General features: G+C 58.4%; 1 protein-coding gene and 2 long non-coding RNA genes across 3 annotated transcripts; 1 reads left to right on the top strand and 2 right to left on the bottom strand.

Moving 5' to 3' along the window:
* Positions 1 to 60: 60 nt before the first annotated feature.
* Positions 61 to 10,809, bottom strand: GABRD (gamma-aminobutyric acid type A receptor subunit delta). The gene is made up of 9 exons (XM_074334260.1): positions 10,210 to 10,809; positions 4,757 to 4,869; positions 4,460 to 4,527; positions 4,134 to 4,354; positions 2,885 to 2,967; positions 2,325 to 2,462; positions 1,518 to 1,673; positions 1,105 to 1,316; positions 61 to 818 (listed from the first exon to the last, which is right to left on the bottom strand). Exons 1-9 carry the CDS (start codon positions 10,695 to 10,697, stop codon positions 519 to 521), a joined length of 1,779 nt encoding a protein of 592 aa, XP_074190361.1. The 5' UTR covers positions 10,698 to 10,809; the 3' UTR covers positions 61 to 518.
* Positions 8,685 to 9,387, bottom strand: LOC141572069 (uncharacterized). The gene is made up of 2 exons (XR_012497110.1): positions 9,048 to 9,387; positions 8,685 to 8,847 (listed from the first exon to the last, which is right to left on the bottom strand). It is a non-coding gene; the product is annotated as an uncharacterized LOC141572069 (long non-coding RNA).
* Positions 10,810 to 12,771: 1,962 nt separating the features above from the next.
* LOC141572068 (uncharacterized) lies at positions 12,772 to 16,455 on the top strand. Its single transcript, XR_012497109.1, has 2 exons — positions 12,772 to 13,671; positions 15,167 to 16,455. It is a non-coding gene; the product is annotated as an uncharacterized LOC141572068 (long non-coding RNA).
* The last annotated feature ends 770 nt before the right edge of the window (positions 16,456 to 17,225 follow it).

Genomic DNA, 17,225 nt, shown 5'->3' on the forward strand with positions numbered 1-17,225 from the left:
TGGAGGAGAGCTCTCTAGGTACCGGGAGAGGCCACAATCCAGCTGTCGTGACACTGAATGTCACCGTGGCTGAAGGCTTGGTTTTATTTCATGCTGGTACCAAAGGCCCATGACCACCCTCTCCACCATCTCACCAAGGCAGTGAGCTCTGTCCACACCCAGCCTCTTCCCGCTCCCTGGTCCAACCCCACAGAGCAAAGTCCGAGCACCAGGATCCTTTTCCAAGTCGAGTGCCGAGTCCCCAAGGGCCCTGCGCCCGCCTGGCTCCACCTCGGGGTCAGGCTGGCTCTGCCACTGGGAAGGAGGAACCAGGCCGGGCGTCCGCAGGAGGGACATGTGGAAGGGCTCCTGGGTGGTGTCCAGGCAAGGGTGGGGACAGAGCCCAGGGGCTCAGGGTGGCTGCAGCTTTCCTCTTGTGTTTTGTGACTCCTTGTTGTCCCACTTTGAAACACATAGAGCGGGCAGGTCAATCCGAGGAGCCTTTGTCCCCAGAGGTTTGGGCAGCAGGATGCCTGGCCTCACATGGCATAGGCCGCCCAGTAGATGACATTGACAGCTGCAAACGCCGCAGGGAACACGGCACGGGCATAGATGTCAATGGTGTCAGCGTCGATGGGCTTGAAGAGTGCACGGAGGCCTCCCTGGCCCCCCGAGCGCGCTGCCCCCTGCTTCTCCGTGTCCCCCGACTCCACTTCCACCGACCTGTAGGAGCCCATGAGGTTCCCAGCCACACGACACGGCCGGCGGGACACGGCCAGCTCCTGGGAGACACCGGCAGCCGAGAGGGAGAACAGGACAATGGCGTTCTTCACGTCCACCTGCCCCAGGGGTGAGGAGGAAGCAGGATTGAGCCCGGCCCAGGATGACCAGGGGCTGCCACACAGGACTCTCCACCCAGGCCGGCCATGACCTACAGCAGGCTGGAGCTGGGGTATCAGAGCCTGCTCCCCTGGAGCCCACAGCCTTCAAGGAATATCCCAGAGCAGTCGGCAGAGGGTCCCAGGTTGGGCCCAGGAAAATGTGGCTGCCTCCCCCCTGTGTGTGTTGGGGGTGGGGGCTGTCCTTGGCTCAGAGCACAAGAGAGCCAGCCTGGCCCAGCCTCACCTCCGCCCGCTGCTCTGTGACCTTGACCTTGGCCTTTTGCTTCTTCCGGTAGTCGGCATTGAAGTGGGCGAAGGCGTACTCCACCAGTGCGGCAAACACAAACACATAGCAGATCCAGAAGTACACGTCCAGCGCCTTGATGGCCGATGCCCGTGGGAGGGAGGAGCGGGCACTGACCATCAGTGTGGTCATGGTCAGCACGGTGGTGATGCCTGGTGGGAATGGCGGTGCCATCTCATCGCCCTGCCCCAGCCCAGCCCAGGTACAGGTCAGGCTCCTCAGACCAGGCCCGGCCAGGGCGGCCACTGCCCCGGGACAGCCAGCTCGAGGAGCTGGGGACAAGGCCTGGGCTCATGGCTCCCGGGACCCCCGCCCTACCACCCGCTCCCTCAGAGGAGTGGCCAGGCCCGTACCTAGAGACACCCTGGCAGGCACCGCTGCCTGACTGATCCAGAAGGAGACCCAGGACATGGCAACCAGGAGGACGGAGGGCATGTAGGACTGGATGATGTAGACGCCCCGATTCCTCCGGAGATGGAAGTGTAGGCTGAGCCGCGGGAACTGGCCAGCTGCAGGGGTCACCTGTCAGCGCCCAGCACTGTCCCTGCCCCACCGCCACACACCGGGCCCTCGGGCCACTGCAAGCCTCAGAAGGCAGGAAGACCCCAGACCTCCGCCATCTGCACCTCCCCCACAGCCTGGAGGGCCAGGGGTCTCCCCCGCCCTGGGCCTGGCCTTAGGGGACAGGCTGGCCCTGCCACACAGCCTCCCAGAGGAAGAAAAAGAGAAAGAGTTCAGCGGTGCTCGTTGCTCGCTGGCCCAGAGGGACCCTCCCAGCAGTGGGGTCGGCCCGCCTCCTCCTCTCCCGGCCCTGCTCCACGCACAGCCAAGCTCGAGGAAAGAGCCAATGAGCAGGCAGGAGGGGACAGCACACAAGGCAGCCCCCCAGGCTTGGTCCCTGAGCCCCTGCAGTCCTGGGGCTCAGGGAGTGCCCCGCCTTCCTCAGGTTCCCCCCAAACCCAGAGTGCTGCTAGCCCGGGAAGCAGCAAAGGACCGAGGAGCAAGATGGAGGACATCCGCCGTCACCGTAGCTCATCCCACACCCAACAGCTGTGTTCCAGCTGCACCCTGGGGGCCCTCAGAGCCACTAGTGGCTCAGCTAAATGCACGGGGATGCCACAAGCTGGGCTCGCAGGAAGAGGCCGCAGAGGCCACGTTACCCAGTTTGAAGTTCATCAGCTCCGTGGTGAAGCGGTAGCTGGTGATGGTGAACTGGGCCAGCTGCAGCTTGTCTAGCCCGTGGATCTGCTCCTGGTTTTCAGACCAGTAGTAGACGATGTCCTCGGATGAGTAGCCATCTGCAGGAGAGCCCACGATGGGTAGCAGAGCGCAGTGCCCTCCACCCCCAGCAGCCCACGGCAGGAACACCCTGCCCATGTGGAGGCCCGAAACAGTGGCCACACCTGGCACCTCGGGAGGTGGACGGGGCCAGAATCACCGGGTGACCCACAGGGGCTGCCATCCTGGCCCAAAGATGTAGCTACATGCCTTGTCTGGGCTCCAAGGCCGGCTGTCCCTGGCGGGGCACTGACCCCTGGGAGGCAGGCCAGGCTGCTCAGGCCTTATACACCCTTCTCTTCCCGCCAGGCTCCTCACTCCGTGGATGCCCCGTGCCCTTGAGCCAGGCCAACTGCTCAAGTCCCCTGCCTTCCGCACCAAAGTCCCCGGAGAAGCCAGCGTGGCTGGCCACGCGCAGCCCCCCAGCCTGCGCGGCACTCACAGCTCTCCAGGTGCAGCATGCACTCCTGCTCGTCCATGGGGTACTTGGCCAGGTCCATGTCACAGGCCACCGTGGAGGTGATCCTGTCAGACAACGGGCCAGTGAGGTCCCCGGGGGCGATGCCAGCCCCCGGGAGCTGGCAGACCCCCTGACCCGACAGACGGAGACGCCCCTGCACCACCCAGGGGGCCCCGCCTGGCATGGCAGTACCGCCTCACTGCCTTGTGCAAAGGCTCCAAGGGCAGGGCGCCAGCTTCTGGGTGGAAACTGAAAACTTTACAGGTATTTGTGGGTCTTCTTTCAGGAATCAAAGACTGGGTTTCATTCACTTTCTGCATCCTTCAAAATGCTGGACTGTGTGGCTAAGCCAGGTCTAGAAGGTGGGTCCAGCCTGAGCCCCCCCCCCGCCAGCCCCCGGTGAGCCCCCAGGGCGTCCCACTGACCCTGTAGCGTGTGCAAAGCCCTGGCCACCAAGCATTCTGACTTTCCAGTAGAATTTAGATTCCTGTAGAATTTAAACCTGATTTTCAAAATGTTGGCAATTAATTCCATTTTTAAAAGGCACGTGTTGGAAAACACGTGTTCAAAGACACGAACACACGTGTGCACAGCAGCATAGCTCACAATTGCCAGAAGGTGACACAGCCCAGCATCCGTTGATGGACGAGTGGACAGAGAAGCAGTGCTGGCTGGACCCACGTGTGGGATGTCACTCAGCCAGAAAAGGAATGAGATTCTGACTAGCGATGCAAGTGGATCAGCCTCAAAGGCACCATGTTCAGTGAAGGAAGGGCACGGAGAGGTTCCAGAGATGATACACAGAGCATATGATTCACTTTGTACAAAGTGTCGGAATGGGCAAATCCACAGGAACAGAAAGCAGATTGGTGGTTTCAGGGGCGGGTGGGGGGAGTGACTGCTTAGTGGGTGCAGGGTCTCCTTTTCCAGGAATGAAATGGTTTGGAACTAGATAGAGGTGATGTTAGCACAGCATTGTGAATGTGCGAAATGCCACTGATTATTCATTTTTAAATGGCTGATTTTGTTATGTGACTTTCACCCCAATTGAAAAGCAGATGGGCTCCGTGCTAACCAAAAGCTACACCTGCCAGCTTCCGGTGGGCCGGCAACCTCTGCAGACAGAGAGGTCCATGTGTAAACAGCCCCCATCCCCCTGGGTGGGGGTGGAGCTCACCAGATGCTCTACAGGACCCTCCCCCAGCCCCCCTGGGCGGCAGGTGGGGCTCACCGGATGCTGTACAGGATCACCCCGTCTGGCTGCAGCCGGATGAGCTTGTTCTCCACGGTCACGTCGTGGAACCAGGCGGACTTGGCGTTCACGATGAAGGTGTCAGGAAGCCAGAGCTTGTCCACGAAGCGGCTGTCCAGGCCCAGGGTCTCGTTGGTGTGGTTGTAGGAGAGCCTGCTGTCCCGCCAGCTCTGGTGCAGGAACACCGTCATGGTGTACTCCTGTGGGGATGGGGGGGCGGGAGAGAGGGGTCCTGCCGTCAGCCTGCTCCGTCCCAGGGGCACACGCAAGGGGCGGGGGGGGGGGCAGAGACCAGCGGCACCTACCATGTTCACCTCTGAGATGTGGTCAATGCTGGCCACCTCGATGGCAAGTGCCACGTTCACAGGCGGACCTGTGAAGAGGGGGTGGGGCTGCGGCCCAAGGCAGAATGCGGAGCGCCAGGGGTTTGCAGGGAGGGTCAGCTCCGTCAAGTCTGCATGAGGCCTCGGAGGACATGGGCCCCAGCTGCATCCCTAGGGCCTGGCGCTGGAGGCCTGCTCACCCCTCAGGGGAGCCAGACCAGAGCCTGGGGACTCACACCCACAGCTGGGCCCAGGGCCCCGGCTGACCGCCGCACTCACCTCCAATGCCTGGCCGGAAGTTGCGGGCATAGCCCTCCACGAGGCCATCCAGGTTGGGGAGCCAGGATATCTCCAGGTTGGAGCCCACGTAGTCCCCAATGTCAGTCATCGCTCTGGAAACACGAAGACCACTGGTCACAGGCAGGCCACCAGGGACAGAGCCTGGGTCCCTTCTTGGGGCTGGAGCTCTGCCCTGGGCACCTAGGCCATGGGGGACGGGGCCGACCACTGTGAGAGCCCCTCCAGGGAGGGCTCATGGGGAACAGGGAGCCTAGGAGGGGCCCTTCGTCTCTTCCACCAGCCTCTGCTCACCCACATGGCCTGGGGGAGGCTGCCCACTTCAGGCGGCACCCCAGGCTCTCTCCACAAGTGGCCCACAGAGGCAGCCAGCCCTGGAGCCCCCACATTAAGGGCCCTCATAGGATAGGCCTCAGAGGACCCCAACAAGGGCACATGGCCCCCATTTCAGCCTCTGAGGAGGAAGTGTCCCACAGGAGGGGACTTGGGAGAAAAGATGTGTGACCAGGAGGCTGAGGGCAGAGGAGGAGAGACTAGGTGAGGTCCCAAACCTGACCCAGAGCCAGCCCACGGGAGGCTGCAGCCAGCCTCCTGTTCTGTCCATTCCCAAGCAGGCCCAGGCCTGGCCCCACATGTCCCGAAATGGCCGTGTGTTTCTGACCCCAGAGAAGCTGGGAGCTGTGCCTGCTGGTGGCAGGACAATCCCACTGACAGCCTTGCAGGGCCATGGGGGTGTCCACACATGGCAGGCATCCGTGGCCCACACACTGGGACTGCCAGAAGCACTGAGCTCCCCAACAGTTCCACCTGGCCACCCTCCTTCTGCTCCCCTGGCCTGGGGTGAACAGTGACCCCCAAAACTCATGTCCACCCAGAACCTCAGAATAGGGCTTTATTTGGAAATAGGATACCTATTCACTGCTGTAATTAGTTAAGATGAGATCATGCTGAATTAGCAACATTCTGAGACCCTAATAAAACAACTGAGACCCTTCTAAGAACAGAAAACAGATGCGTGGGGAGAAGGCCATGTGACGATGGGGCAGACACTGGACTCGGGGCACCAAAGCTGGGGGAGGCCAGACCGGATTCTCCCTCAGCCTCAGAAGGACCAACCTACCAACACTTGATCGCGGACTTCAGCCTCCAGAATTGCTGGTGTTTTAGGCCCCCAGTGTGTGGTCACTTGTTACAGCTGCCACAAGAAACTCACACCCCGCCTCCGGGACCACCACAGTGGACCACCACTTCTCCTGAATTTGAGCCTGGAATGAGGTGCATTCAGGAATAATCCTCTTGTTCTTCTCTGAATCACATATCCTGACAAGGTCACCTTGGGCCCCAAGTCTGGCCTGAGCCAGGATCTGGATCCAGGGCTTCCAGGAGCCCTGAAGCCATGGGTCTCTTCCTGGAGACAGACACACTGAAGTTAGCTGTGGCTACGTACCCAGGTGCCCCATTCTGGGCCCTTCAGGCCACAGCGAGAAGCCCACCGTCCCTTCTCAGCTTCCAGTGCGCTGCTAGCTGGCCATTCCTCCCCTCCCAACGGTGCAAGCCACACCCCAGGTTCCCCTTGGCCTCCTGCTCCCTCAGGGATTGTCTCCTAGTCAACTGCGGGCTGGACCATCTCCTGCTCATCAGCATAGCCAAGCTGAGGCCCCGCGTCCAGCCTCTGTGTCCAGCCCCTTCCTCAGCGCCCTACATGGGCCCACTGCTTCCCACACCCATAGCTCCAGCTCCGGCTGTCTTCTGGCCCCTGCTCCTCCAGGCCCAACCAAGGCTTCATTCCAGCCTGTGTCTACTCATCCCCCTTCCAGCCACCACCTCCGTCTTGGCAAGCCCCCCACGGTTTCATCCAGGGTCAACAAGTACACCAGGGCTCTGGGGCGGGAGCTGCGTGAGGGGACCCTTTCAAAACCATGTTTCTGGTGGGAGACGGACATGCATGTGGGAGAGAGTGAGTGCAGGTGAGCCGGGCTAGACAGCGCAGCAGAGGGAGCTGGAGGGAGCCCACACACCTGAGAAGGCAAGGGGCCTGTCCCAAACTGGGTGCCACCAGGGGGCCTCGGGTTGCTGGCTTAAGTGCTGGAGTAACAGTGGGTGGGGCCAGTTCCACTGCTGACTGCGCAGAGCCTCCAGGGAAATGTGACCCTTACACTGTCCTCTCAGGGGCTTCAGGAGCGCCCAGGGCTGCCTGAGTTTGGGAGCAGCAGCAGCCTCGTCTGTTTCATGCACGGCCTTTTGAAGAAGGTTTCCTTTGAACTGGAAGTTCCTTAGCTCATGAAACTTGCAGACCCCCGATCTATCCCATAGGACCCCCTTGGTCCTCCCAGACCATGGCCCAGTCCAGGGTGGGGAGGGCTGGCACTTTGTAACAAAGTATAAGAAGGAATGAAATGAGGTCCTGGCCCCCAGCAAAGCACAATTAAAAATGCAAATGGAGGTCACCCTGAAGGTCGGATGTAAAGGGATTCGAAACAGGCTTTATTTTTGGACTGGCCCAGCTGTCATCCTGCGGCAGTGGCAGCCTGGAACGAGGTCGTCAGGAGACACCGTCCTCTCTGGGCATCAGAGTGGTGGGTGGCGCAGGCAGACACCCTCCCCTCCCCCACTCTGGTCCCAGGCCCACTGGGGACATGAGGGCAAAGCCCGGGACAAGCCCCCCACTGTAAAGCTCACCTGGAAGCGGCAAGCTGCTAGTAGAGTTCTTAGCCTCTGCCACCTAGCGGGGGAGGGGACAGGCTGCCCCCTGATGTCACTTGTCACCTAGGACAGGGCCCATGTCTTCCAGTGAAAGGCCAGAGAGCCAAGGAACACGAGCTCCATGGTGGCTGGCATTCAGGGCTAGAGTTAAGGGGTCGGCTCCCAGTGGGGGGCGCTCAGCATGAAGCGAGAGTGTGGGGACTCTGACTAGCTCCTCCGAACAGAGCTCCTGACTCATCTGCTGGCCTGGGACCCAGCGGTGGCCTAGGGTTGGGGCTTCCATTGGGGACACATGCCAGGCTCAAACTGCTGGGGTAGAACAGCTGCCACGACTCCACAGGCAGCTCAGGTGTCAGCAGGCCTCCCTCCCTCTCTGGGCCCCACCCAGGAACAACCCCACCCTACACTTGTCTGTGCCCCTGGGGACAGAAGGGGAAGGTGGGAGGCTGAACAAGGCAGCAGGGTGCTCCTCCCTCCGAGGGCCCCTCCACCACGCACACAAGCCCACGGATCCCTGACGGCTGCGTTTAGAGCAACACCAGCCCCGCTGGCACCTCAGTTACCAAGGCAAAGAGAAACACCGTGACGAGTGCTCGGTGAGCTGGCACACAGGCACAGCTTCGCCAGGGAGACGGAGGTGCCAGCAGCCGGGGAAGGCCACCCACTCAGCATGCAGCTGGCGAGCTTGGTGCCCACTGCGTGAGTGGGTCTTCAGACTCGGGGAAGGCATGGCCTCCACCCGACGACAATGCTGCACAGCAGGATACTTCTCATCCTGCCCAGCCTCTCCCACCGGGACGCCTGGGCTCTCGAACAGGCCCCTCCCGTTAGCCCCGCTGTCCTCCCACACTGCTGCAGGGGTGAGGGCCCGGACAGCGAGGGGCAAGGGGTGCAGTCCTTGTTTCTGTGCTGGAGGGACACAGAAGCTAATGGAAAGGAAGACCCAAATGGACAGCAGCGCTCTGTCTGAAGGTCACCCATGAGGCCACAAAGCCTGAGGCCCTTATCCAGCTGGGGCCAGACACACAGGCACATCCCTCACCAAAAACACCCGGGAGCCAGATGGGGTCGGAGTTCAGAATGTGTCATATTTTAGAAAGGCGAGACATGGTGCACGTGCAGACTTGGGGGTGTCTGGAGAATTTCCCAGCAGGATATGTATAAATATGCCCGGAAATAGCATGAATAAAGACAAATGAGCCTCATATCAGAGCGGGACAGGCTTTCCTGCCAAGTGAGTTTTGGAGGCAAACTTGGGCTAAGATGTTGGGGTTCAGAGCGGCTTGGATTGCAGAATTGTGTGGCCATGGCCGTGGGCTGGAGCCAGCAGCTTATCCCGTCTACAGCCACGCCTCAAAGCTTTGACCTTCCTGGTGCAGTGAAGTAGGAAAGAAGGAAGGAGAAAGGCCCGTGGGGCGGGATGAAACAGCACAGCCACCGAGGACGGGCTGCATCCATGATCCCCGATCTCCAGCGGGATGGCCACTGCACAGCTGGACAAGCCTTCCTGGCTTTGGCCCCACCCCCACCCCCACCCCCAACAAGGAAACTGACCACATTCCCCACTCACAAGGACGTGCTGCCTGTGTGCTTACAGCCAACACAGCTTGTGTTCAATCACTTCCGCCCCTCACGTCTCTGACCTCAGCTGGCTGACATGACACCTGGGACGAGGGAGACGGCCGCCTTCGCTCTGGTTTCTCTGCAGAGCCTTTGCACCAAGGTGATTTTCAAAAAGCCCCCCCACACACACATACACACAACTCCCATGGAAGGTGGCCAGGCTCAGTGTTCAGGGCGCCAGGCAAGCCGGAGCCCATTTCAAGCCCCCAGAGAGGAGCAAAGTGCACTGGGATGATGCTGGTCCTTGGGAATCAGGGTGAGGGAGTCGTGTCCGGGGAGGCCTCGCTTCTTACCCTCTTCCTTCTCTGGGACTCAGGGCCCTCGTCCCCTCCTGGGGGTTAAAAAGAAATCCTCCTCTTTCCAGCTGCCAGGGGCACCTGGCTCCCTCCCACCTGCGTACTCCGGAGCTCAGTGGAGGCCATTTGAAATGGCCCCTGAAAGGAGACCGCACCGCATCCTGGTCCCGCACTCTTCACAAACACACAGCCGTGAGGACGCGCCTTCTTGTCCACCCAGATCTGCGCGCTCAAACGGGAAAGGGAGCAGCCTCCTCCCCCGTTCTCAGGATCTCTCCCTTCATCCAGCCGGCAGCTCCTGCCTGCAGAGCGCGCAGCCCGCGCCTGGTAGGGCACCCGCCAGCTAGGGACCGGCCAAGTGCCAGCTGGGGCCAAGGACCTGGAGCTCGCCACGCGCTCCGGGGCTCGGGGAGAATTGGGAGCATTGGAGAATCCGACGCCCTCGTTCCACCCCGAGGCAGCGGTTCAGCACCGGGACGGCGGACAGCACCCGGGCGGAGGGGCGGAGGGGCGGCGGGGCGGCGGGAGGCAGGGTCCGGAGATGGAGGACCCGCGCCGGGAGACCGAGTAGGGGGTAGTCCTGGAGGGAGGGGGGCAGATGGGGGCAGACACGGGCGGAACCTGGGGGTAAACACCGGGGTAAGCAAGGGGTAACCGGGGGACAGACACGGGGGAACTAGAAGGGGGTGCAAACACGGAGGGAACAGGGGATGGTGGCAAACACGGGGTAATGAAGCTGGGGGTTCGCGCCCGGCTCCATCCCAGCAGCCCAGTCTCGGCCTCCGCGCAGCGCGGACCCCCGCGCTCGCTCACCTGGTGCCGCGATGCTGCTGCGCGCAGAGCAGGACGAGCAGGGTCAGCAGCCAGGCCAGCGTGTCCATGGCCTTGGGCCTCTTGGCGCTGGACAGACGCGGCGCCGGGGTCCGGCCGGTCGCGGGCTCTCGCGAAGTTGCTTCTCCCGCGGCCGCGGCGGCGGCACGGGCGGGAGGGAGCCGGAGGGCGCGAGACGCTGGCGCGAGGGCGGAGGAGCGCGGAGCGCGGAGCCCGGAGCCGCCCCACCTGCCGCCCCGCCCACCCCACTCCGGAGCCCGCCGATTCCTCCCGCCCCCGAGCCACGAGCGCCGCCCCCTCCAGCCCGAGCGGCCCAGCCTGGCCGAGCCCCATCCCTCGCCGGCGTGCTTCCGGGCCAGGGGTTTGGAACTCTCCATCCCACCACGGCTGCCCTTGCTGGCCGCTGACGGGTCCCTCTGCGCGACTGCACGGGAGGCGACCCAGGTGCACCACCCGCGGGGGCGCAGCATCCCGTTGCCCCCCGGGCGTCTGCAGACCTACGTGCGCGCGCACACAACCTAGTCCTCGAGTTTGCCCGGGGCTGTTTGTGGAGCTCAGAGGTGCCAGGGAGCTGGTTCGGGAAGCGCGGGAGGGACCCAGGAGGGTGCCAACGCCCCTGCAGCCTTTGCTTTCTATTGGGAGAGACCCCCACCAGCAACTCCTCCCAAAACCCTCACCCAAACCAGAGGACTGCTCTTCACGAGCAGTTCTGGTGAAGGGCGAGAGAAAAGAGGGTGGGCGCTGTCGCTGCTCCCTAGCGGGGTTCTGTGCTCACAAGCTCGCTCTGGCCACGGAGTACGGTGACTTCTCTGCCTGGCCCGGCGAGGCTCGGCCACGCCTGTCCACAGCCCCTTAAAGGGCACTGCAGATGGCTGGGCTCTGCCCACGATGACATCTGCCCTCCAGGAGCTAAGAAAGCCCAGGCGTTGCCATTTTCTATTTTAATTCTCTCCAACGTGAAATTCTGCAGCAGTTTGCCCCCAAAAAGCTGGCCACAAACTTTAAACGTTGTTCGGTCTCGTTTCTTCACTCTGGACTTGATATCAGCTGGCAACAGAAAGTTCACTTCTCTTGAAAACCGCAAACTCGTTGTGGGGTGGGTTAAGTCCCCTGTGCTGACTGGACACTGGACAGAGCAGGGGCAGGAGGAGGGAGGTGTAGACAGGGCTTTGCATCCCGATCCTGAGTGCCCAGAACTGAAGGGAAGGCTGGCCCCAGCTGTCTTTCCCAAAGCCAGTAACGGGCTCTAAGGGAGCCAGTCGGGTCTCAGCGTAAATGCCTCCCTTGGAGGGTCCTCCCCGGCCCCTGCTGCAGTGGGCCCTCTTGGTTGGGAAGCCCTGACCTCAAGCTGTCCACACGCTGCATATCTGGGTGTGCCTGGACAAGTCTGGGGCCCCGTGGCCTCACTGCCATTTGTCTGTGTGCATGGGCTTGCAGAGAGATTTGAGTCAACTCGTGAAAAGGTGTCCACAGGATTATTTTTATTGTCCCCACCCCTCCCCCCACCTGCTTCGTCATAGCATCCCTTGTGTCTAAGCCATGTACTAGGTATATAACACATGTAGGGAAACACACAGACGGTCTCCAAAAGCCCACCCAGTGGGTATGCTTAGCGTGGCCCCCGCAGAGAGCTCTGCCTCCTGCTTTTCACTCTCGAGTTTTGGGGCGGAGCAGCGAGGCCAGGTCTCTGTGCTGGTCCAGATGTCTGTCCCAGCACTGTAGCTGGGCTCACTGTCACGCTCCTTCAGCTACTGAGACGATCCAGGTGCAAATAACCTCTGAGAAGTGTTGACCTTGAACTACTTGATTCGATGAGTTCAGCTTATTGTCTTCACTCCCCTCTCTGAGCTGAGGCAGGGAATTGGCCTTGACCTTTCCGTGGGGAGCAGTGCGCTGCATGGGCCTCTGAGCCACACGTCTTGTCCGGTGGCATCAAATTGACTCCTCTTCCTTGAGGCACATTTCCAAACAGAGCGGAGAGAGGTGACGTCACCTGCAGACCCCTAGACTCGCAATGCCGCCCACCAGCCACAGGTTTCTCCAGCAGTAGCCTTCCCTCTCCGGAATACCCAGGGATACTCACGAACCTTAAATCAAAGGCTTGATTTCTTCCCCAGAGTCTACAGGCTTCATTCGAGTTCTGTATTGTCCCTGACTGGTTTCGGTTCAGATCTGAAGAATGTGAGTTTTCGTTACTTCTTCCTCAGATCTTTTGAAAATTATTAATGGTTTGTGGCCCGTCTCACTGATGTGTGAACAGCTGGTCTCCATCCTCATCTTCAGCTCCATCCAGACTCGCTCCAGCTACTGGGAAAGACGACTGGGACAGCCCCACCGCAGGGCAGGAGACAGGAGCCTGGTCCTGAGTGCTGGGCTCCCGCTGAGATGAGCCCTGCCATTGACTGATCGATGGGGCGTCCACACCTGCGAGGAGGGGAGCCTCGTCTTTCTCGTCCTCTCCCTCTGAGCATTCTGGAAATGCTCCACGAGCAGAGGTCTGACACGCCCCAGCTCTGCTCCTAACTGGCTGTGTGGCCTGGGAAGTCCTTTCTCCTGGCTTTGGTCGGTCCATTTGCAAGAGGAGAACGTGAGAGCAGCGCCTGGCTTCCTGGTATGAAAGCCCAGGAGGCTGAGCTCTAAGCAAGAGTCTCAGTCTCCCTGTCACAGCAACAGGTCGTTTTCACTGGAAACAAGTCAGACTTGCAGGGTGTCAGGCTACCTCCCTTCTCTGGAGAGCACTGGATGTTATCCCCATGTTTATTTCACTCCTGTTTCTTTTGGGGGGGAGCACCTCACCTTCCAAGTGTGATTTTGGAGAAATTTCCAAATCAATATGAAGGCTCTGTTTCAGATGAGGTCGGTGTTCGGCACCCACGTACCTGGACGAGCCCACCCCCTTGTCCTGGCACCCCAAGAGCTCAGGACGGGGGCCTGGTACCCACCCTTGGACAGTGGTAAAAATGAGGCTCGGACTCCAAACCTAAGACCCCTGACCGTCTGGTAACTCGTCCGTGGTCTTCCTTTGTGCTTATCTGTCAAGTAACGCGGTTGCTTCTCCCTCAGGTAGCACGTTACCCTGTGGTTCCGGGCTCAGGGCAGCGGCTGCAGCTTCCTTCTACTTAGTGCAGGCAGGCATGATGTCCTCCCATATGGCACTGAGCAGACAGTCATGCGTTTTGCCCTGGGAGGTATGGACACTGCCGCCTTAGCCATGGAGTCCCCGACGACACATCCATGAACAGCAATGCGAAAGCCACAAAAGTGTGGTCTGCTCGCCCACTCGGTTCTTGAGAGCATCAGCCTGCAGCCTTTTCTGCGTCATTCCTCTGGGCAATTGCCTTGCCTGGCGCTTGCAGCACATGGGACGGGATGGCACCAAACCCAGGGCCGCGCGAGCACTGGCCTCCGTCCATGGCAGCAGCAGGATGAGCCCCTGGAGCACAGGTGAGTCATAGGGATCTGGGAGGGGAGCTGCTCCAGCTAAATTTAAAATCCTGGCCGATGGGTTTGTGAGGTTGCTTTATTCTCCTCGGAAAATGCGCCAAACAGAGAAAATGGCAGTGACACACAGAAGAGTTTTCTTGCGCTGGGAGTATAATTATTAATCCTATGATTTTCAGATGGAATCCATTCATTTGGAGAAGCAGAGGGAAGTTGGCAGAAAAGATAAAATACAAAGTACTCGCAGCAGCCTGAGACCCACAGGCTGGTTCCATCCCCAAAGGACGCAGTTCACCAGACGGAATGGGCTGAGTTTGTTGCTGTTTTTAGTAATCAAGGCCCAGAGAACCAGTGAGCTTGGCCACTGCCCGGATTTTTTCTGCACGACTTCAGTAGGCAACGTCCAAGCACAATTGCTCACGTATCATGTGGAGAAGTCAGAATTCTATGTTCATATTTTGTGTTTTTCTAAGTGGCAGTTTGAATTCTTTCATGGGATAGAAAATGTGAAACACAAATGAACAATTCCTGACAAAAGGGCTGTCGATCAAATGAGAAAGACATTCTCCTTTAGATGCCAGCTTGACTGAGTGACAGCAGACAAAGCCTGGGAAGGCCTCTGGGGAGGGTGGGGCCTGCCACTCTTCCCCTCTGTGAGGAAGGCCCCCCGTGGGTCCCCTCAGCCTCTCTGGTCCTCTGGGTTGATTGTCAGAGAAATAAAGCAGGAGGTTTGCTGCCATCTTTTTCAGGCTTGATCTTTGAATACGTTTAGTAAACTTAAAAAGGGCCTCCACACAGATCGGTATTCGTGTAACAAATATGTATGGAATTATTCACCCTACTATGTGCCGAGATTGGTTTAGATGTTGGGTGTGAATAAGATATAAAAAAGCCCCGCCCTCCTTCTAGAAGGGAGAATAGGGACAATTGCAAGTAAACAAACAAAAGACACCATGTAAGACAAGATGGGAAGGAACTTAAGCAAAATAATGACTGTTTTTTTGTCACTTAGTGTGGGCACTTAGTGTGGTCAGGAAGACTTTTCTGTGTGGTAACCTGTGAGCTAACACTTGAATTATAGCTTAACCCTCCTGAGAAGACACCAGGCATGTGTTCCAGGCAGAGAATGGAAAAGTGCAAAGGCCCTGGGGCAGCAATGAGCTGGCAAGTTCAAACAGAAGCAAGGCCATGGGCTGTGGGGGAGAGAGAGAAGGAGGGAGGGGCCAGCTCATGCACCTCCAAGTGGGTTGCGGCCTGGAGACTAGGTTTTATTTTATTTTACTTTCAGTCAGTTGTTTTGGAGTATAATTCACATACAGTAAACGTCACCAGTTGCAAGTACACAGTTTGATGGTTCTGAGACGTGTGTGTAGGGCTGTACAATCACCACCATAATCACGACATTGCCCGTGTTTGCCACCTCCTGCCCTCTGCAGTCCTCTGCTCCCCGCAGCCCTGGTCCTTAGTACTCACTGGTGTCCTCCTCCTGTCCCTTTAGGTCTCCTTTTCAGAAGTCTCCTATCAGTGGAATCTCACAGTATGACGTTGGTGGAGGCAGCCTTCCCCAATGGCTTCCAGTGACCTCTGCCTCTGGGCCTGGGCCTGGGGTCTACACCCAGCAACTTGCTCCAACATGACGTCCAAAGCAATGAGTTGTCACTCCCAAGGTCAGCTCGTAAAAGCCTGTGACTTGGACCCTCTTTCTGGTTCATACCAGCTGCCATGTCATGAGCTGATGTGGCAAGAGGCTCACCGGGCAAGGAGCTGAGGGACGAGGCCTCGGTCCAACAGATGGTGGGAGCTGACACCGCCACGGCCAGAGCGAGCTGGGCAGTGGGTCCTGCCCCACTGAACCTCATGGTGACGACGGCCCTGGCCCACACCTTGACGGCAGCTTTGTGAGAGGTAGAGCTGGAGACCTTGGCCCACAGAACTGTGAGATAACTATGTGGCAGTTTGTTACGCAGCCATGGGTGACTGATGCAGTAGTCTGTGGTGTCTGAGTTCTTTCACTGGCATAATATGTCTGAGATTCACCCACACTGTTGTGTGGGCCCGTGGCTTATTTTTTATTGCTAGGTAATATTCCTTTGTACAGCTGCACCGTAGCTTGCTTAACTACCGCCTGCTGACAGACACCTGGGTTGGACCCAGTTTGAGGCTATTAGGAGTAAAGTTGCACAAGTCTTTACGTGGACACGTGTTCTCATTTCTTTTGAATAAATACCAGAGGTGGGATCACAGGGCTGTAAAGGGGAATCTCTGTTGACCTTTGTAAGAGACGGCCTGCCCGCTGGCCAGCGTGGCTACACCATTTTGCAGTCCAGTCCTACCAGCACTGCATGGGGCTCTGAATTGTCCCATCACCTCAGCAATGCTTGACTGTAAGCCTCTAATGTGGGCCATTCGTGTAGCTGTGTGGGGGCATCTCGTCGTCAATTGGATGGACATTTCCTTAACGGCTAAGGTCCCTGGGCATTTTCTATGTGCTTACTTATTTGTTCAAAACGTTCGTCACTAGGGGCAGCTGGATGGCTCAGTTGGTTAGAGCACGAGCTCTCAACAACAAGGCTGCCGGTTCAATTCCCACATGGGATGGTGGGCTGCACCCCCTGCTACTAAAGATTGAATATGGCGACTGGATTTAGAGCTGAGCTGTGCCCTCCACAACTAGATTGAAGGACAATGACTTGGAGCTGATGGGTCCTGGAGAAACACACTGTTCCCCAATATTCCCCAATTAAAAAAAATTAAAAAAACAAAATTTTCGTCACTAGTTAACAATGACACTGTTGGTCTTCCTAGTATTGAGTTGTGAGAGTTCTTTATATATTGTAGGTGTAAGTCCTTTGTTGGATATGTTTGCAAAAGTTTTCTCCCAGTCTGGGTCTTACTTATTCATTTTCCTAACAGTATCTGTTGCAGAGTGAAAGTTTTTCATCTTGGTGAAACCCATCTCTAGCCTGTCCTCCCGCTGGGTCCCCTCCCCCACAAGGGGCCTGGAAGCTTTGTCCAGATAATCAGCTGGGACAGTCCGAGGGCTTCCCTCATCTGTTCCCATCTCTCAGGTCTCATGTCCTTAATTCCCTCGTGTTCAATAACTTGGGCTCATGTATCTGACCAGGTGACCCTGCAACTTATGCCCAACTACAACCCTGGCATCCAGGAGCCAGGCTGGAGGCAGATGCTGGAAGGGAGTCTATTGCTTTGTTTGGAGACCACGGAAGGGGGTGCTAGCTCTTCCTGGGGAGGGTGGGTCACCTCAGCAGGCTCTGAACCTTCAGAAGAGTGTGGGGAGCCAAAACGTTCAGAGGTGTCCACCCAGATACCCCCATCCCAAGTGTCAAGGTTTTCCCAACCAGGACCCTGACCTTGGCACAGCCCATCTACTCAACTGAGATTCAATCATCTCTAAAGCTCAACACGTCCAGCTAGTCAGCTCGCAACCAGGTTCCAGCTTTTCCTTTTCTCTCACGGAAAAAGGTAAGGGCCTCTTTACAAACCACCTGGAAGCACTGGCCCTCACTCCCAGCTTCAGTTTCTTATTAACTGTCTCC

This window comes from Rhinolophus sinicus, linkage group LG06 (assembly GCF_036562045.2).
Source record: "Rhinolophus sinicus isolate RSC01 linkage group LG06, ASM3656204v1, whole genome shotgun sequence".
NCBI classification, from domain to species: domain Eukaryota; kingdom Metazoa; phylum Chordata; class Mammalia; order Chiroptera; family Rhinolophidae; genus Rhinolophus; species Rhinolophus sinicus.

Coding starts and splice junctions, on each gene's coding strand:
- GABRD (XM_074334260.1), bottom strand. CDS start 10,697: ATGCTGCGCCCCCGCGGGTGGTGCACCTGGGTCGCCTCCCGTGCAGTC. Junction 4,528..4,756: donor CTTCCGGCCAGGCATTGGAG/GTGAGTGCGGCG, acceptor CCCTCTTCACAG/GTCCGCCTGTGAACGTGGCA. Junction 1,674..2,324: donor GCTGATGAACTTCAAACTGG/GTAACGTGGCCT, acceptor TGACCCCTGCAG/CTGGCCAGTTCCCGCGGCTC.